This window comes from Sphaeramia orbicularis, chromosome 12 (genome assembly GCF_902148855.1).
Source record: "Sphaeramia orbicularis chromosome 12, fSphaOr1.1, whole genome shotgun sequence".
NCBI lineage: Eukaryota > Metazoa > Chordata > Actinopteri > Kurtiformes > Apogonidae > Sphaeramia > Sphaeramia orbicularis.
Window position 1 is genome coordinate 64993484 of NC_043968.1, and position 19429 is coordinate 65012912.

The 19429-nt window shown below is 37.9% G+C and overlaps 1 protein-coding gene across 2 annotated transcripts in view; it reads right to left on the reverse strand.

Moving 5' to 3' along the window:
• Positions 1 to 1430: 1430 nt before the first annotated feature.
• plppr1 (phospholipid phosphatase related 1) overlaps positions 1431 to 19429 on the reverse strand; it is a 261050-nt gene continuing 243051 nt past the window's right edge. For both annotated transcript variants that reach the window (XM_030148899.1, XM_030148900.1), the window contains exons 7-8: positions 4107 to 4238; positions 1431 to 2855 (exon numbers count right to left, since the gene is read on the reverse strand). In XM_030148899.1, the coding sequence (XP_030004759.1) occupies positions 2823 to 2855; positions 4107 to 4238 (165 nt within the window). In that variant the 3' untranslated portion in view covers positions 1431 to 2822. The remainder of the gene's footprint in view (positions 2856 to 4106; positions 4239 to 19429) is intronic.

The following is a 19429-nucleotide window of genomic DNA, read 5'->3' on the forward strand; positions in this document are numbered from 1 at the left end:
TGTACAATATAATTACCCAAAACGTCATTACTAGGCTGAGTCATAGTTGATGCCTTTCCTTTTCCCAGATTTAATTTTTGTGTTTTTTTTTACCTTCCTGAACCTGCTGCAATTTATTTAGTTTATTGCAACTGAATATATACTGCACAGACAGAAATGAAAGCCACAAGACACACTGACAAATGTAAGTGGTTAGTGATGAGTAAAAAGATAGCAGACCTTGTAGGAGTGACAGAAATGGATCAACACAACCGAAGCCTCAAAGGCAGACATTCAGGGCACACTAATCAAGCTATGTGCTAAGGGTTTATTTGCTAGAATATCTCTCTTCAAGCAGGTCATTGAGGACTCATTTCCTCCCGTCTGAATAGATTCCATTATGGTTTAGAAAACACCCTGGAGGTACATACATAACCAACCCACTCAAAGCTTTGCTGCCTACCTTGAAATGATATTCAGTTGCTATTCTTCACTCATACTGCTAGGGGACAGCAATTTAGACAGTACAGGGAGGCATACTCAGAACAGCCAAGGATGACATTTTATAGACACGCGGCGCAGCCAAATAATGCCAGACACACACACATACACATCCCCCATATCTATTTAGCCAGAGTGTCTCCAGGGTATAAGCGCAGGCTGTCACAGCTGAAATGAATACCTGACAGAGCAAAAGAGCAAGTGCACTGGCTGAGCCATCAGCTTTCTTTGTGTCTCTGTGTGTGTCTGCTTTGCTTAGCAGTGACATAAACATCCCTGAAGTTGATGCGGTGGTAACAGGATGAATCAACAAAAACACTAAATATGGTTTTAATATATACACTTGGTCTAATCACTTGCCTGGAAAACATGGTGGGACGGCAGGGTGGAGGAAATGCGTCTCGAAAAGTGTGACACTCAGTTCTATCACTCAGTATTATTAGACATTATTAGAATCAATATTATTACAGTCAGACTTTCGGTAAGATTCTCTGAATATTTTTTTCTGATGCCATTTCAAAAGGCATAAACTAAAAGAAATACAGCCTAGTAACACTGGTTACTTATGACTCCTTTTAGCATTATTTTACATAAATTATCTCTAATTTGGAATCTTAGAGGTAGAAAATAATGGAAATGCTCGTGTTTGATTACATCCCGACCTTACTGACTGATGGAGTCTATAGATCCTTTATTTAACTGGAATTCTACAGTCTGAAAATAACCTTTATTTCTACGTCTAAGTACCACTTCACTACTTTCACAACAGTTCAATATCAAAAATATGACAAATCATATTAACTCTAACATACTGTCATGCTTGTCTCTGATGAAGATGCATTTTTGTAATAATTAGAAATGATCCATAAAAATGTTGGCCTTAAGCTCAGCAAACCCACACATAATAATAAAAAAACAAACAAACAAAAAAAAAACACAACAGACCACAGTGTTGCTACTGACTATTTAATTTGTGGACAAACCAGGAAAAAAAAAAAGAGCATTTCAAATGAAATGCTTTTTTTGTTTTGTTCTTAAAGTAAAAGACAGATATAATGACAATGATAATTAGTATAAGTGAAATCATGAATATCTATAAAATATCTTGACTTCTCTCTTCATGCTGGGCATATCTCCCAAAAGGAAATGGAGTCACAACATAGCATCACAATCCACTGGTGGGTCAGGGAGGGGGAGGGAGCCTTGAAGAGGAAAAGTGAAGCAGGAGTCATCAGGCTGGTTTCCAATAAAAAGGGCTAGCCAGGCCTTAAGTCACTCAGTTTCCCTCTGAAGAGAATTAACACCTTTTTTCATGTCAATTTACATGAATGGTTTCCACAGGGATGGTGGAATAAAAGGGTTTACAAATCTATAGCATTAAATCTGAAGTCATACCAAACACCAGCTAGCCCCATTGGACCTCTGTGTCAACAAACTCCTATTAACATCACAGTGAATCAGGAAATTGGGATGAAACATATTAATAAGGAGAATATCACACAGCCATATTTTTTTTACACATTGTGGCTGATACTATGGCACTACAGGTGCCAAATCCCATTTTCTAACTCTGAGGATGTCACTCACTCTTCTTTGTCATTTCCTCCAAAGGGAAGAGGGGTCATTCCCCCAAAACACCTAAACTGATACCAAAACATATCCAGGTTTACAGCAGGCAGACAGGTCCAAATGGATCATAATAGTTATACAGATTAACAAAAATCTTTACAAAATATGACCGACATGGTCAATTAATATACAGAAGAGATAATAAAAAGGAATCTGTCTTTTTTCTGTACAAATGATAAACATCACAGAACAACAACATCAATATTTTTTTTTCCATAGCAGATTTTCAGACTGAGGGTGACAGATGTGGCGATCAATGAGGCAAGTCACCTGACAGGATGTGATTTAAAACCAAGTGAGTCAGCTGACAGGAAGTGTGCAGATTTAACACCGTCAGGATAGGCTACAGCACTCGCTCATACAAAATGTACAAAACACCATCCTCTAACTACAAACAGCACACACTGGAGGACCCACACTGCCCATGTTTTCAATGGTTTTGAAAGCCTGGAAAAAATAATCTGTGCTTATGTTTGTACTATGATATTTTTGCCACTAATGCAGTCCATGTGCCTTGGCAGGTTGAACTGAGTGTAGTCCAACTAAAGAGAAAAACCATCACAAACATGGTGTATGTCGTCCCCCAGGTGAATTAAACAGATATATCAGTATGTGTGTTTTCTTAAGCATTCGGAGCCACGTGGCATGCGTCCTTGTCATTGTGTCTGGAAGTGCTGTGGAGACGCAAACGTGACCCGGTGCTGCCCCCTTAGTCATGTGACCTCCGTCATGGATGCTGAGTGGTTCTGCAAATGGATGGAAGAAAAGAACAAAAAAAAAAAAAAAAACGCAGAAAAGGAAAAGGAAGGAATAAGACATGGAAATAAAAGAACAGGTAGAGATTAGTGTCAGCAGAAGTTTGAGTAAAGGTATGTGTTTCTGCTTCAAAATGGAATTATACTAGAAGTTATGTTGATAACTGTACATTTTTACTCAGAGTACATAAAGTTTTTGCAAGGTTTGTGAAGTCATAGGTAGTATATTTGCCTGTCATTGTTGCTTAAAAATGCATAATACACCATTTTGTGCATGTATTATTAGAATATTTAGAAAAAAGCTGAATGAGATGGAAAATATAAAAATCAGGTCAAATCTTATGAATAATAGAAGGCTCACACAAAAACAACAAAAAAAAAACAACTATTGCCAGAGGAACAGTGTCTATTGAAATGAATACTATATCTTTTCCAACAAATGTTACGATATCCAGCAAAACCCTAGATAAGAATAGATGTGAAAACCGTTCAAAAAGTAGAAATAAACACAACATCTAAAAAGTGTCAAATGCTGGGGCGTGCAAATTGTTGCACTATAATAATCACAGAATAAAAAACTAAAGTGTCCTGTCTGGTCTTTGCGATAAAGTTTGACACATATACAGTACAGGCACATCATGGTGCAACTCCAAAGAAAAGGCATAAAGTCTAAACTAATAAGTCAAATTGCCGTGAAAAGTCTTTAAAAGTTGAAACCTTCATACTTCACTTGTTATTATGATAATCCTCAGATTACAAAAATATACATCATGATAAATATTAATATTCATCAAAGAGAGAATAAAATATTGTAACTGAATGTTTTTTGGCCATGTCATCCAACTCTAGTATGTACGTATATGTAGAGCACATAATGACATGTCAGCATGTCTGAAAGTGTGTCATCTCTGTTAAAGAAAGAAAGAAAGAAAGAAAGAAAGAAAGAAAGAAAGAAAGAAAGAAAGAAAGAAAGAAAGAAAGAAAGAAAGAAAGAAAGAAAGAAAGAGGAATTATGTGAAATACAAGTAACCACGGATTAATGCAGTATATGAAACAGCAAACCGACAATTACATAAACAATACATTCCATTACAAAGCAAATTACTCTTAACCAAATTAAAACTAAAGAAGGATTTTTTTTAAGCTGAAGGTCTTGGGGAACTCTAGCAGTTAATGGGGAAAGATAATGTGCATCACAGAGATTAAAATTTTTGGGATGTAAGGTTAAGTGTTGTCACGTACCTGCGCACTGAGGGTCTCCAGGGGACTCTCAACACGAGGGAAGGTCATCAGAGGCAGACCGCGGTAGTCTTCAGTCTTCTGTTTAGCTGCTGCACTGTGAACACCTTTGAAGTTGTTTACAACGCATATACCCTGGAAAATATGAAGAACATCAAACCAGGTTCAAAGAAATGTAACGTATTGTCTATGTTAATAGACTAGAACAGAATACACAGGGTGTCTACAAAGTCTCTTTACAATAAAAAAAAAAAAAAATTACAAAAGCAGTTGACGAAATAAGCTAATCAGATTTGTTCGATGTACTCAGTGGTGATTAAAAATGGCTATTCCTAGAGAAATGGCAAAATGTGGTTTATTGAAACAAAAATACAGTTATGTTAAACATATCGTGTATCAAACAAAGATATGGGATATCAACAACCTGAAGCAAAAGGATCTCTGATGCCTTTGATACCATTGATGAGGCTATAATGCAGCCAACATGGTAACAAATCCAGTACCATCTGAATGTGCTTCATGCAACTAATAGTGTCTATATAGAGGTGTATTAAATGAGGGAAAAAAACTTCAAAATCTACCTTTCATTTTGTAATAATTTCCAAAGATTTGTCCATTCATTTGCTTTTGTGATAGATGTGTTAAATTGTAAAGAGATTATATGGACTCCCTGTATAAACTGTCTACCAATCCTGATGTCACTAAGCTCCAATTAGAGGGACTTAAATAGCACCCATGCATTTGCTAAAAAGATGTGGCCAAATTTTCTGGCACAGAACACATCTTATGTAAAGTGAAGTTTACACATAACTAAAAGCTCATTCGTATATTATATGGGTCTACAAATGTCAACAGTCAATGGAGATGCTCTAGATCTTTGTGGTATGGCACAGTGCCTAGCCGACAAAGTGAAGTGATGCTGGGTTTCCTCATTTACATGTCTGTTAAAGTTCTAGTAAATTGCAGTTAGTTGTAAATTCAGCAATATGTTTTTAACATCAGAGATACCACCAGGGCTGCATCACTTCTAAATTCCTCCATGGATAAGGTAATCGAAGCAGGCAGCCAGAGGGAGATTTCTATCCCGTGGCCAACCATGCCCTCAGGCAGCACCAAAGAAGAAAATGAAGCGGCGCGGATCACTACCGGAGAGCGCTCAAGGTTTCCTTGTTTGTGGCAGTTCACGGACTGAGCTTCTCTACTGCTCCCTGGCCAAGAAAATGAATTAATTACAGCTGCGGTAGTGCAATACAAGGAAGAATTTTCTGCATGAGCAAGTCAAAAATGGCCAGGCCTTCATAGTGACCTTGTTCTGCTGTTTTCAGGTGACTGTTTAGTCTGTGATGAAACTAAAGCAGTGAGGAGCCTGCTCATCCCAAGCACAGTGACTCAGCCATCTGTATGGAAACACACTGGAAGGCTGACATGTTGTATGTCCTGTCATCCATGCAGTGATGCCATTCGTTACCTCATGTGAACAAAATTAATTACTCCATGTCACTTAAAAATGAAATGATGAAATGAAACTGAATTGATTTTACATGTGCCGATGTCTGTGCTTTAACAGACTGATAAGAAACCGATCAGACTGATCAGCTACCACCAGCTCAGTAGTCCAGTTACCACAAGGGTACATCAGCCCAGCACCTAAGCTACCACCAGGCTACAGCCTAGCTACCATCAGGCTACAGCAGCTCAGCTACCACCAGGCTACAACGGCCCAACCATGGCACCATTCACCTCTCCATCTGCTCCCCACAAGAGCTGCCCATTGGCTGAACCTTAAAGTCACCGAACTGGATGAAAGATTCTCTCTTCTTCAACAGATCAGTAAGAGTGAGTGATTAAACGACACCATGCTAATGCAGCGTCACAGCACTTCAGCGGCTGAAGGTGATGCCACTGGAGGAGAACTGGGTGCCACGATATCGTGGACCAACACAGCCCAGTTCCCGAACAAAGACCAGTGGGCTTGGACTGGAGCCACCCCGGAACAGTCGGCACAATGGACAGTGGTCAACCATCGTGGAAAACATGGTGGTAGACTGGGGAAACCATTTCCCTCTTTTCCACCTCCAGCCCAGGATCTCAGGATCTCAGCCTCTCCCGCGCATGCTGAATGAACAGGAGTTGGTAACAATTTACAATAAGGGTCCCTTAATTAATGTTAGTTAGTGCATTATTAAGCATTAATTAACTGTTTAGTAATATTTTATCCATCATTATTATGTATTACTTAGCCTTAGGCAACATATTAGTTAATGTATTAATAAGTCGTTAATTAATGTTTTCTACTCAAAGTTAGCACATAAATTTTTAAGCAATAATACAAGTTGAATAATGTAATTAGTTATCATTATGTATGCACTACTCCATAGTAAACATTAATTAAAGGCTAATTAAAACATTAACTAATATGTTACTTTATGTTAAGTAATACATAATAATCATTGATAATATATTATTTAACAGTTAATTAATGCTTAACCCTTATGGGTCTGAGCCTATTTGGCCGTTTTTGTGTACTTTTGATTTTGCCTTTATATACTCTATAAAGAAATGTTTTTTAAACCCATGTTTGGTATCTTTTTTTTCAGCACAACTTCATTAATCTGATCTGCCTATTATTTTTTTCACTTTAACCTACTATATCAACACAAAAGGCCAAAAAACACAAAAAAATATAAACTCTGATTTGAAAAATGTATTTTTTTTTTTGCATAAATAACACAAATTATGCTTAATGAACCTTTTGAAAGACTTTAAAAGTTAATATTGGTTCCAGATATCAGGTATATAAAATCAAAATTGGAATAAATTAAAACTATACACAAATATTTGACAGAAAAGCTTTCTTTACATAGGTGTTTTCTCTGGTTTTCTCCCCACCCCCAGTCCTCCTGGTTTCTGCATCCGGTTTAGGTGGGGGTCATTATCACCCTTACCTTTTTTTTTTTTTTTTTTTTTTACTTTATTTAGAACAGCACAGTTTACATAACAAATATAGACTTTTCACATCAAACAAACAAAGTAATCAGTCGCAATTGAAGTTATTATGTAAATGCTTAATTATAATCATGTATAGAAAGAAAGGAGAGAAGAAAAAGAGGACAGGAAAGACAGGAAAAAGAGAAAACAGTATGCCAGCTTATACTCGGGGTGTCAAAGTGCAGTTGAATATATTCAGAGAAGTACAGATTTCAACAATTTTGATTGCCTTTTGCTTTTCAGAATTGAGAGAATGTATTGTTTGAAATTATTATAGAATGCAGTAAAGCATGGCTTTTTGCTGAGTATTTACAACAATGAATGTGAAATTTTGACATTAAAATTAAAAGATTTAGCAGGTATAGTGATTCACTTTTGAGCAACCTACTTTCAAATAGGCCAAACAATACATTCCTCCAAAACAACATAAAATTTGTTTCAATGTTATTAAGAATAAAATCACATAGTTTTTGCCAAAAAGTTTTAACAGTAGGGCAATGCCAAAATAAATGAAAAACAGTTTTAGGACATTCCTTGCAAAAGCTACAGTTTATATCAATATCTTTCTTGAATCTATTTTTAATATAAGATTTAGCAGGATATAATTTATGAATGAGTTTAAAGGATATTTCTTTAACCTTATTGGTAATCAGTTATCTGTTACGGAGATAGGAAGCAAGACCTTGTTCTATGGTATATCATCTACCAACCTATTCCAATGAGATACAACACAGGGCATTGTTTTAATATCTTTTTGGAATAACGCTCATATAAAACTGTTATTGACAGGATAACTGTAGAGACAAACTTTCCCTTCTGGTGTTTCAGGTGGAGATAAAGGAGTCAGTTTATGGATATCAAGCCTCTGTTGGTTTGTAAAAAGCGTACACCCACCAGAAGGGATGGCTCCAAAAACCTTTGCATAGTCTCCAGGAGTCACAGGGATATTATATTTTACAAGAAATTCTTCATAAGTAAGTAAAAGGTCCTCATCATTAAACAACTGATCTACCCATTTGATGTTATTTTGAAACCAGTATTCCATAAAGAGAGATTTGTGTTTATATAAAATGTCTTTGTTGTTCCAAATTAAGTAGTTATGTGGTGAGAAATTGTGCTGGTAGATGAGAGACCATGGAAGAAAGGCCTGGCGATGAAAAGCAGACATTTTAACAGGGATTTTATCAATGTTATAATTGCAAACAAGAAAAAAAAGTTAATGCCACCTAACTTGGAGAGAATATGAATAAGGAATAATATTCCATATTGAAGAGGGTTTTTAAAAAAGTTGTTTTATCCAATTAACCTTAATTGTATTATTTGGAGTCTGAAAATCCAGAAAATTAAGAACACCTTTATCATAGGGATTTTACACAACAGTCTTTTTCAGGTAATGAATTCTACTTTTCCTTACAAAGTCAAAGAGTACTTTGTCAGTCTCTTTTAGGTTCTTGTCATCAAGATGCAGAGCCAAAGCTGCATATGTTAAACATGAAATACCCTCTCCTTTAGTTAGTAGAATTCTACCTCTCAATAACAAATCACGTATCAGCCATTGGTTTAATTTATGTCGGGGTTTTTTGTATAATTGGATTAAAATATAAATAACTTATTTTGTTTTGATCTCTAGCAATTAAAAGACCTAAATATTGTACTTCAGTTTATAGTGGTATGTTTAAAGCAATCTTTGATAGCTACAAGCTCACATTTTTTAATATTCAAGCACAAACCTGAGGCCCCAGAGAGCTCTTCAATTGCTTTGATGGCAACAGGAATTTGGTTTTCATTTTCCATGAATAGTGTGGTGTCATCAGCTAGTTGTATTATGATTAGTTCTCTGCCAAGCAGAGAAATCCCTTCTACTTTACTTGTTTCAATATGATATGCCAGGAGTTGTGCCAGAATCAGGAAGAGATGCGGGGAGGCCAGACAGCCTTGTCTTATACCACGAGATAGATGAAATCTGAGTGCTGTACCACCTGGTCATTTAAAAGAGCTATTGCTGTTCATATAGAGGGTTTTTATAGCAGAGGGAAAATAGTTACCAAAGCCAAGTTTATTTCACGATTGTAGAATAAACTTGTGCTCCACAGTATCGAAGGCCTTATAAAAGTCTAGGAACAAAATAAAGCCATTATCATCTAAGATTTCTGAGTAATCCAAAATATCTGAAACAAGTTTAATATTGTTTCTTATGTGTCTTGAGTTTCTTCAATAATTGTGTCTAATACCATCTTCAGCCTTCTAGCAAAAATCATATCGAATATCTCATAATCATTACTGAGTAAAGATATTGGATGCCAATAATCAATAAAAAAAAGTGTCTTTATTAGCTTTGGGGATTAAAGTTGTCTAACCTTGAGTCATAGTAGTGGGAAGATCTTTCACTAAACTTCCTAAAAAGACTTCAAATAGAAAAGGAGTTAGTTCAAAGTATTTGTAAAATTCGGAAACCAGCCCATCAGTACCAGGTGACTTGTTATTGTTTAATAGATTGATTGCATCTTTAACCTCCTCAAGTGTAACAGGCCTGTCACACTGCATCATATCAGCATCTGAAACAGTATAAACCGTTAAGAAGTTTTAAAAAGCATCAGCCTTCTCCTGACAAAATTTGGAACTGTATAATTTGGTATACAAGTGACTACAATTGTTAGATAATATGTTATGGTCCTCTGTAAGAACCCCATCAACATTTAGCTTAATTATACTGTTAACATTATAGTGGTGTTTATCTAAACTAAAAAAATAGTGAGAATTTTGCTCTCCTTCTTCACCTAGCTCTGGACCTGATAAATGCACCTTAGGCTTTTTGATTGTAGATTTCATCTAATTTAGTTTGCAAATTTGAGAGTTCTAGTTTCCTCAGATAATGTATCTGGAATTTTACTAGATAAACAGGTGATCCATGATACTACATCTAACTCTTTAACTCTCCTGGATTTGGCTGAATCACTACTGAATTTTGTAAAGAATTTACCAAGCTCAAATTTTAGAAGTTCCCAATTAGAACAAAACTGCTTTTCTTTTTGGGCTTAAAACCAAAAGTAAGATATTAGATCCACCACCTTGTTTTTAACAATCTCATCTGAGAGTAAAGAACTGCTCAGTTTCCAATAAACTGAATGGGTAAGGCTCATTTGAGAGGTGGATAAATTTATCTTAATAACTATAGCTTTATGATCTGTTAAAGGGGTGGGAGAAATGTCCACTTCAATATTATCTTTGTTAAAACCCTTGGAAATCAACCAAAAATCTATTCTCGATAGACTTGACCCTGTTTTATTACTCCAGGTAAATGCTCTAATGTCAGGGTATTTTACCCTCCAGATATCCTCTAGGTTAAACTTATCCGTAAATGCAATTTCTGTTTGATGAACCAGGAGGCCATTTATCCATAGTACTATCCAGAATCATATTAAGGTCACCCCCATGACAATAATGTGGCATTTGGAAATTTAGACAACCAGCTAAATAAAATATTTTCTGTAGACATAATAAGACTATTGTTGTCCTGTTTGGCATTGTAGCCATAAACATTATTTGTTATATGAATTTTATCATTACAGGTACATCTCAAAAAATTTGAATATCATAAAAAAGTCCAATATTTTTTGTCACTCACTTCAGAAAGTGAAACCCATATATTATGTAGACTCGTTAGACAGAGTGAAATATTTTAAGCCTTATTTCTTGAAATTTTGTTTTTTATGGCTTACAGATAATGAAAATCCAAAATTTAATGTCTCAAAAAATTTGAATATTGCATAAAATCAATTAAAAAAGGATATTTTAAAATATTTGAATGGCAGACCAAATCAGCACTGACTGTGGAAACTTCACACTGGACATGCAAAATTTACTTTCATCTGAAAAGAGGACTTTGGACTTTCCACAGTCAGTAATGATTTGGGCTGCCATGGCATCTGCTGGTATTGGTCCACTGTGTTTTCTGAAGTCCACAGTCAACACAGCCATCTACCAGGACATTTTAGAACACTTCATGCTTCCTTCTGCTGACAAGTTTTAAGGAGATGCTGATTTCATTTTCCAGCAGGACTTGGCACCTGCCAAAGGTACCAAAAGCTGGTTCAGTGACCTTGGTGTTACTGTGCTTGGTTGGCCAGCAAACTCACTTGACCTGTACCCCAAAGAGAATCTATGGGGTATTGTCAAGACGAAGATGAGAGACACCAGACCAAACAATGCAAATGACCTGAAGGACACTATCAAAGCAACTTTGGCTTCCATTCCACCTGAGCAGTGCCACAGGCTGATCACCTCCATGCTACACCCCATTGATGCAGTAATTCATGTAAAAGGAGGCCCAACCAAGTCTTGAGTTAATAAAATGAGCATACTTTTCAGAAGCCTGACATTTTTGTTTAAAATATCCTTATTTTTTATTGATTTTATGCAATATTCAAATTTTTTGAGACACTGAATTTTGGGTTTTCATTATCTGTAAGCTATAATCATCAAAATTTCAAGAAATAAGGCTTGAAATATTTCACTTCATGTCTCATGAGTCTATATGATATATGGGTTTCACTTTCTGAGATGAGTGACAAAAAATATTGAGCTTTTTCATGATATTCAAATTTTTTTGAGTTGTTTTTTTCTTTTTCAAAATAAAAGCCTAATTAAAAATAAATAATGACGATTAAATAACTTCTTTTCATTTTTATGACCAAACACTTGACTGTTTGTACAATTTTTCTTCATTAAAAATTCTTCTTTCTCACAGACACACACAAGCACACACAATAGAGTTTTTTCAAAATAAAAGCCTCAAATGTGGTAAATCATGAGTTTTATGCTCAGTTATTCACACAATTTCAATTCATTGTTCAAACTGATTCTGTCTCTCTCTCTCACACACACACGCACATACACACAGTAGGGTTTTTCAAAATAAAAACCTCATTAAAAGGTGATGGTGGTTTCAGCAAAGGGCCGCTGGTGTTCTGTAGGGATGTAAGTGGGGGGGGGGGCTTAATATCAAATACCACATTAGCCCTGATTTTCTAATGCAACAAGATGTTCTAAGCACTCCTCTGTAATTTTTTTGAAATTTTCATCCAAACCCCCCCCACCCCGAAAATTACTTTTTTAACTCTGAAAATCGCAACTTTCACAGCTTCTCCACTCTGTTGTCCAGTGCAATGTATAAATATGTTCATGACGGGCCATTTAATGATCTTGTAAGTGCCATACGGTATCGTAAGAGTACTTCGTACAATGAAAAGTCTGATGTCAAGGTCATGTTGTAGGTTTAAGGTCACCAAAATGCCCAGTTTTTTCAAGAATTCATACCATTCCAACATTTATCAAATATGTCCTAAGTTCTCTTCCCTCTGGTTTCCTTGTGGGATCCCCCAAGGCCTTTGGCCCTTTCAAAGCCACATTAGAGACAAAATATTGCAACATGTACATTCTATTTGAATTTGCCGCCATTAATGTGGCGGGAAACACAAGCACACATTTTGGCGGGAATCACTAATACTTCATTCATTCATTCATTTTCTGAACCCACTTCATCCTCACTAGGCTGCTTGGAACCTATCCCAGCTACATAGAGGCGAAGGCGGGGTTCACCCTGGACATGTGACCAGTTCATCTCAGGGCTGAACATATAGAGACAAACAATCAGTCCCACATTCATATCTATGGGTGGTTTAGATTAACCAATTAACCTATCAGTGCATGTCTTTGGATGGTGGGAGGAAGCCGGAGTACCCAGAGAGAACCCCCGCAGACACGGGGAGAACATGCAAACTCCACACAGAAAGGTCCCACCCCCATGGACTGGTGTTGGAATGGAACCCAGGACCTGTTGTCGGTGAGGCACCAGTGCTATCCACTGCACCACTGTGTCGCCCACAACGGGAGATATACATGTAAATTGCAAAGTCATGTGAAACTACTGTTTGTTCTTTTTGACATGTCTATATGGATAATACATTTTGTTAATAGTTCTGTTTAATGTGTCTTATTGAGTGGTAGTGGTTTGTGGTCAATAGATGTGTTATGAGGAGAAAACCTGTGCCCATCATTTTGAAGAACCCACATTAACAGCTGAATTCCATGAAATATGCATTTTTGACCATTTGGGTGACCTTTGACCTATAATTTGACCTTGACACTACACCTTTTGTAGTGCAAAGCACTCTTAAGACATCACATGTCTCACAAAAAAAACATTTAAGGGTCCAGCATGAGCATATTGTTACACTGTACTTTATCCAAAGTGAAGAAGGTTTGAATGTTGCCAAAAAAAACCCCACATTTTCAGGACTGAAAAAGTAATTTTTGGGGTGGGGGGGTTTGGATGAAAATTTCAAAAAAATTACACAGGAGTGCTTAGAACATCTTGTTGCATCAGAAAATCAGGGCCAAAGTTGAATCTGAAAATTTTCCTGAACCCCCCCCCCCCTCTAATGTAAGAAGGATGGACACAAAAGAGTGGGAGCTGGTATCGGTATGAAGAGGTGTGAGTGGAGCTGAGGTGTCAACATTCACAGGAGGCAGAACACGTGGGAGGCGGAACGTGTGGGAGGCGGAATGCGTGGGAGGCGGAACGCCCAGTGCGAGGTCCCGCCCAATGCTGCTTCCAGCTTTAATTAATCCTGTTCTTACGAAGTCTAGAAGGATGTCTACTGACTCAAAATGTGAAGAATCTGCGGTCTACGTCAGTAGTAAAAGAGAAAATATTAGATCTAATTTACGTCAAACCCAGCTTATGAATCTTAGCTCTCCAGAACCTTTGTTTTTATGTGAGGAAACACTAGAGAAGTTTGTCCTGGTTGATCCTGGAATGCATGGTAAAGTAATTTCTCAGTTAAAACCAGCCACCTGCCTTTTAGACCCATTCCTACATCTTTTTTAAAAACAGTTTATAGCTTTTTAGATGAAAACGTTCCGAACATTGTGAATTATTTGCTTCAGATGGGTATCTTCCCTACTGCTTTTAACACCGCCATGGTTAAACCTCCTCTGAAGCGATATAATTTAGATGCCTCAGAACTCAGCAACTACAAACCAGTGTCTGACCTGCAATTTTTAAGTAAAATTTTAGAGAGGCTTGTTTTTAATCGCTTAAATGACTTTGTGATTTATTTTTGAAAAATACCAGTCTAGTCAGGGTTGTTAATGACCTGAGATCAAATACTGTTGCTGAAACTGCATTCACCACCTTAACATTTCCTTTGTAGCAGTGTTTTATCATTACCTTTGCAAGTTTCACCCCTTACTCCTCCCAGCCCCACCTTTTTTATCCAAATAAAGTTACTTTTGACCCAGGAAACATAAACTGGCGATGACCAAAATGCCAGACTCAAGGATTGACAATGGTATAAATAGATGGTCGATAGAGATTAAAGCTATACCGTATGATGTGGCATTTTTACACTTTTCTTTTGTCAGCTTAAAATGCTCCTATTAAGCCTGTGTCAAACTAAAATGTAAAAGAAATCCACCAGGTATTGAAACTCAAAAATGTTAAATTCTCATATACAGTACAGGCCAAAAGTTTGGACACACCTTCTCATTCTTCGCATTTTCTTTATTTTCATGACTATTTACATTGTAGATCCTCACTGAAGGCATCAAAACTATGAATGAACACATGTGGAATTATGTACTTAACAAAAAAGTGTGAAATAACTGAAAACATATCTTATATTCTAGTCTCTTCAAAGTAGCCACCCTTAGCTCTGATGACTGCTTTTGCACACTCTTGGCATTCTCTTGATGAGCTTCCAGAGGTAGTCACCTGAAATGGTTTCCCAACAGTCTTGAAGAAGTTCCCAGAGATGCTTAGCACTTGTTGGTCCTTTTGCCTTCACTCTGCGGTCCAGCTCAACCAAACCATCTCGGTTGGGTTCAAGTCCGGTGACTGTGGAGGCCAGGTCATCTGGCGCAGCACTCCATCACTCTCCTTCTTGGTCAGATATCCCTTACACAGCCTGGAGGTGTGTTTGGGGTCATTGTCCTGTTGAAAAATAAATGATGGTCCAACTAAACGCAGACCGGATGGAATGGCATGTCGCTGCAGGATGCTGTGGTAGCCATGCTGATTCAGGTTGCCTTTAATCTTGAATAAATCCCCAACAGTGTCACCAGCAAAGCACCCCCACACCATCACACCTCCTCCTCCATGCTTCACGGTGGGAACCAGGCATGTAGCATCCATCCGTTCACCTTTTCTGCGTCGCACAAAGACATGGCGGTTGGATCCAAAGATCTGAAATTTGGACTCATCAGACCAAAGCACAGATTTCCACTGGTCTAAGGTCCATTCCTTGTTTTTCTTGGCCCAAATAAATCTCTTGTGTTTGTTGCCTCTCCTTAGCAGTGGTTTCCTAGCAGCTGTTTGACCATGAAGACCTGATTGGCGCAGTCTCCTCTTAACAGTTGTTGTAAAGATGTGTCTGCTGCTAGAGCTCTGTGTGGCATTCATCTGGTCTCTGATCTGAGCTGCTGTTAATTTGCGATTTCTGAGGCTGGTGACTCAGATGAACTTATCTTCAGCATCAGAGGTGACTCTTGGTCTTCCTTTCCTGGGGCGGTCCTCATGTGAGCCAGTTTTGTTGGAGCGCTTGATGGTTTTTGCGACTGCACTTGGGGACACATTCAAAGTTTTTGCAATTTTCCGGAATGACTGACCTTCATTTCTTAAAGTAATGATGGCCACTCGTTTCTCTTTACTGAACTGATTGGTTCTCGCCATAATATGTATTCTAACAGTTGTCCAATAGGGCTGTCAGCTGTGCATCAACCTGACTTCTGCACAACACAACTGATGGTCCCAACCCCATCAATAAGGCAAGAAATTCCACGAAGTAACCCTGATGAGGCACACCTGTGAAGTGGAAACCATTTCAGGTGACTACCTCTGGAAGCTTATCAAGAGAATGCCAAGAGTGTGCAAAGCAGTCATCAGAGCTAAGGGTGGCTACTCTGAAGAAACTAGAATATAAGATATGTTGTCAGTTATTTCACACTTTTTTGGTAAGTACATAATTCCGCATGTGTTCATTCCATAGTTTTGATGCCTTCAGTGAGGCTCTACAATGAAAATAGTCATGAAAATAAAGAAAATGCGAAGAATGAGAAGGTGTGTCCAAACTTTTGGCCTGTACTGTATTGCTCATATTTCTGATAAAATTCTGACAAGGGATGTAAACAATTAGTCGACTAACGATTAATTGTCGATAAGAATTTGCTCAATTAAATTATTAATTGTCGGTTAATTGCCCTTGTCCACCTGTCCACACCAGTCCGAAGGCTACGGTTTGTCCACGCTGCGACACCACGGCTGGGATAGTGGGTCATCGAACTGGATCATGGCGCTGATGATGTTTGTGGGAGCGGTGCAACCTCCACATAAATACGGGGTCATATTGGATTGGAGTGTTTTCCCTGGAGGTTGGTCTAGTCCATGGTCAGTGAGACAGAAGCTGAAAACATCCTCCAGGCCCCTGATTCGGGCCACAGGTATGTCAAGTATTTGCAAAGCTTCAGGAGGTGGGGAAAAGATAAATGAGCAAAAAGTTTCACTGTCACTTCTGCGGGGGCATGGACTGCATCGCTCGTACCTGTATAGTTTTATAAGTAGGACAGAAAGTGACGGACGTTTGCATGCGCACAGTTACCAACCAGGCCGAAGTTATCCCCCTGTCGAACTGCGTGTGTGCGTACGTGCGTAGTACCCCTACCACCACTACCACCACCACCGTCGAAACGCACGCACGTGCGTGCAACCCCACCCCATTACACACTGCCACATCAACAAATGAATTCCACAGGAAACACTGACTGTATCCAATGGTTCAATAAATCAGTCATTAAGGAACATGACATGCTTTTTTCATGAAGCATATAAACAATATTTAGCATATTTATTTAATATGTATTTCATATTAATTAATTAATTAATTAATTTATATTTAATATTTATTTAATATTTATTCTTATAGACCCTATTGAAAAAGAAATTCAGGTTCTCAGGAAAATTGCCGCTTATCAATTAATTGTTAATCGATCAATAAGGTCAACTAACTAATGACTAACGGATTAATCGATAATTTGCATCCCTAATTCTGACCAATCATTTTATTCGGTCCGAACTTGGCTGAGCCTCCTGTCAATCATCCATTATGGACGTCCAGCATCCGATCCATTATCGCCGTCCCCACGCCTGGGTACTTCTGAATCTGACGCTTCACTCGCGCTGCTTTTCCTGTCACTGACCACAGTCTCCTGTCTAGGATGTGTATGGACAGAACTCAAATTGCATATGTGGAAGGGAAAAAAAATGATTTATTAACAGAAAGAGCAACTAAGGGGAACAAACAGAAGTCCGGCGAATGAAGGATGGAGATAAAAGTCTGGAAGTCAGGTGTATTGGACTCCACAGACAGGTCTGCACAAAGGTCAGCTTTTATGTCCACGGTACTCGTACACGTACATGTACTTTTTGTCACACAATGTAGAATGTAGGATGATAAAGGTATGGACTATAAAACCTCAAACGTCCACGGAAAATTTGTGTGCGTGTCACAGTGTGCGTGCCCATCACCTGGGCACCTCATCTCCTAGCTGATGTGCACTGCAGACACTGACCCAGTGCTGTACTGACCAGACCCTTAAATACAGGGTCTACTGATGAAACAAGAGCCGCGGCAGGTGGATGATGTATTTGATTACTGAGGGAGGGATCCGCGGACATGCCAAAGTAGACCGGACCTCAGCCTCCACCTCCGCTTCCACCGCACGCTTCAGGTGAGAGGAGGAGAGGGTCAGAACTCAGGCAGGGGGAGGTGGGCAGGGCTTTGGAGGGAGGCGGGTTGTTCATGTTCAAACTTTTACTAAGTGCTGTGAGAAATGCCACATTGGTAGGTATAGCTTTAAGACAGAAACTGTGTCATTCAGAGTAAAGCTACTGTTATGATTTCTTCAATCAATCAATCAATCAATCAATCAAACTTTATTTGTAAAGTACTTTTCATGCAAACAGAGTGCAACACAGTGTTTCACACAATAATAACAATGAAACACACAAACACATAAGGAAAGATTTCGTGGTGGTAAAGACTAAAATAGGAACAGCCTTCATAAAAAAGGATGGGAGCTGAGGAAGCGCTAGCATAAGTGAGGACACACCAGAGGCAGGATAAAAACTCAAAGTAGAAAGTAATTTTAAATCAGCCAATAAATAAATAAATAAATAAATAAAAATAAGATACAATGAAATAAATTACAAAATATAAGTATATGCCAGCTAGAAAACAGATTAATAAAAGTAAATGAATAGATAAAGACAGAATTACTGTAATAAATACAAAATAAATAAAGAGATAAAGTTTAATTAAAAGCCAGGCTAAAGAGGTAGGTCTTGAGTTTGCTTTTAAAAACAGCAGCATTCCCTGTGGCCCTCAGATCTTCAGGCAGGTTCCACAGACATGGACCATAATAATGAAATAATGCCTCACTGTGGGTTTTTGTTCCAAATTCGGAGGTGATTAAAACACCGCTACCTGAAGACCTGAGGGTTCTGGAAGGTCGATACAATAAAAACAAATCTGATAAATAAGCAGGACTAAGACCATTAAGAGCTTTTTAACCAATAAAAGGATCTTAAAATCAATTCTGAAGCACACAGGAAGCCAATGTAGAGACTTTAAAATTGGTGTAATGTGTGCTGTCTTTCTGGTCCTCATCAGCACACAGGCAGCTGAGTTTTCTAACTGTAACTGCGCAAAGTTGTTCTAAGGCAGACCAGAAAGTAGAGCCTTACAGCAGTCAATCTGCAGGTAATAAAAGCATGCATCAGTGTCTCTGTGTTGGCTTGAAAGAGAAACGGTCACACTTTGACAATGTTCTTGAGATGATAAAATCCAGTTTTTGTTATGCCTCTAATATGTGGTTCAAAACTAAGATTCCAATCAAAGATAACTCCAAGGTTTTTTACTTGTTGACAGGGTTTTAGTGCCAGTTCTTGCAGCTTTTTGTTAAGTTTCTCTGTCTGAGCTTTAGTTAAGACCTCTGTTTTGTCCTGGCTGGGTTGAAGACCATTTTCTGCCATCCAGGACTTGATGTCTAAAATACAGTTTAAAAGGGCATCAATTGGTCCTGAGTCATCAAGACACAACAACTGTGTATCATCAGTGTAACTATGGAAACTGATGCCATGTCTCCTGATGACGTTTCCAAGTGGCAGCATGTAAAGATTAAAAAGTTAAAAAAAAATAAATAAAAAAATAACCACAGTCCATTGTATACCTTTTTGATAAACATTCACCCTTTGTAACATAAAATTCTCTGTCTGAGAGATA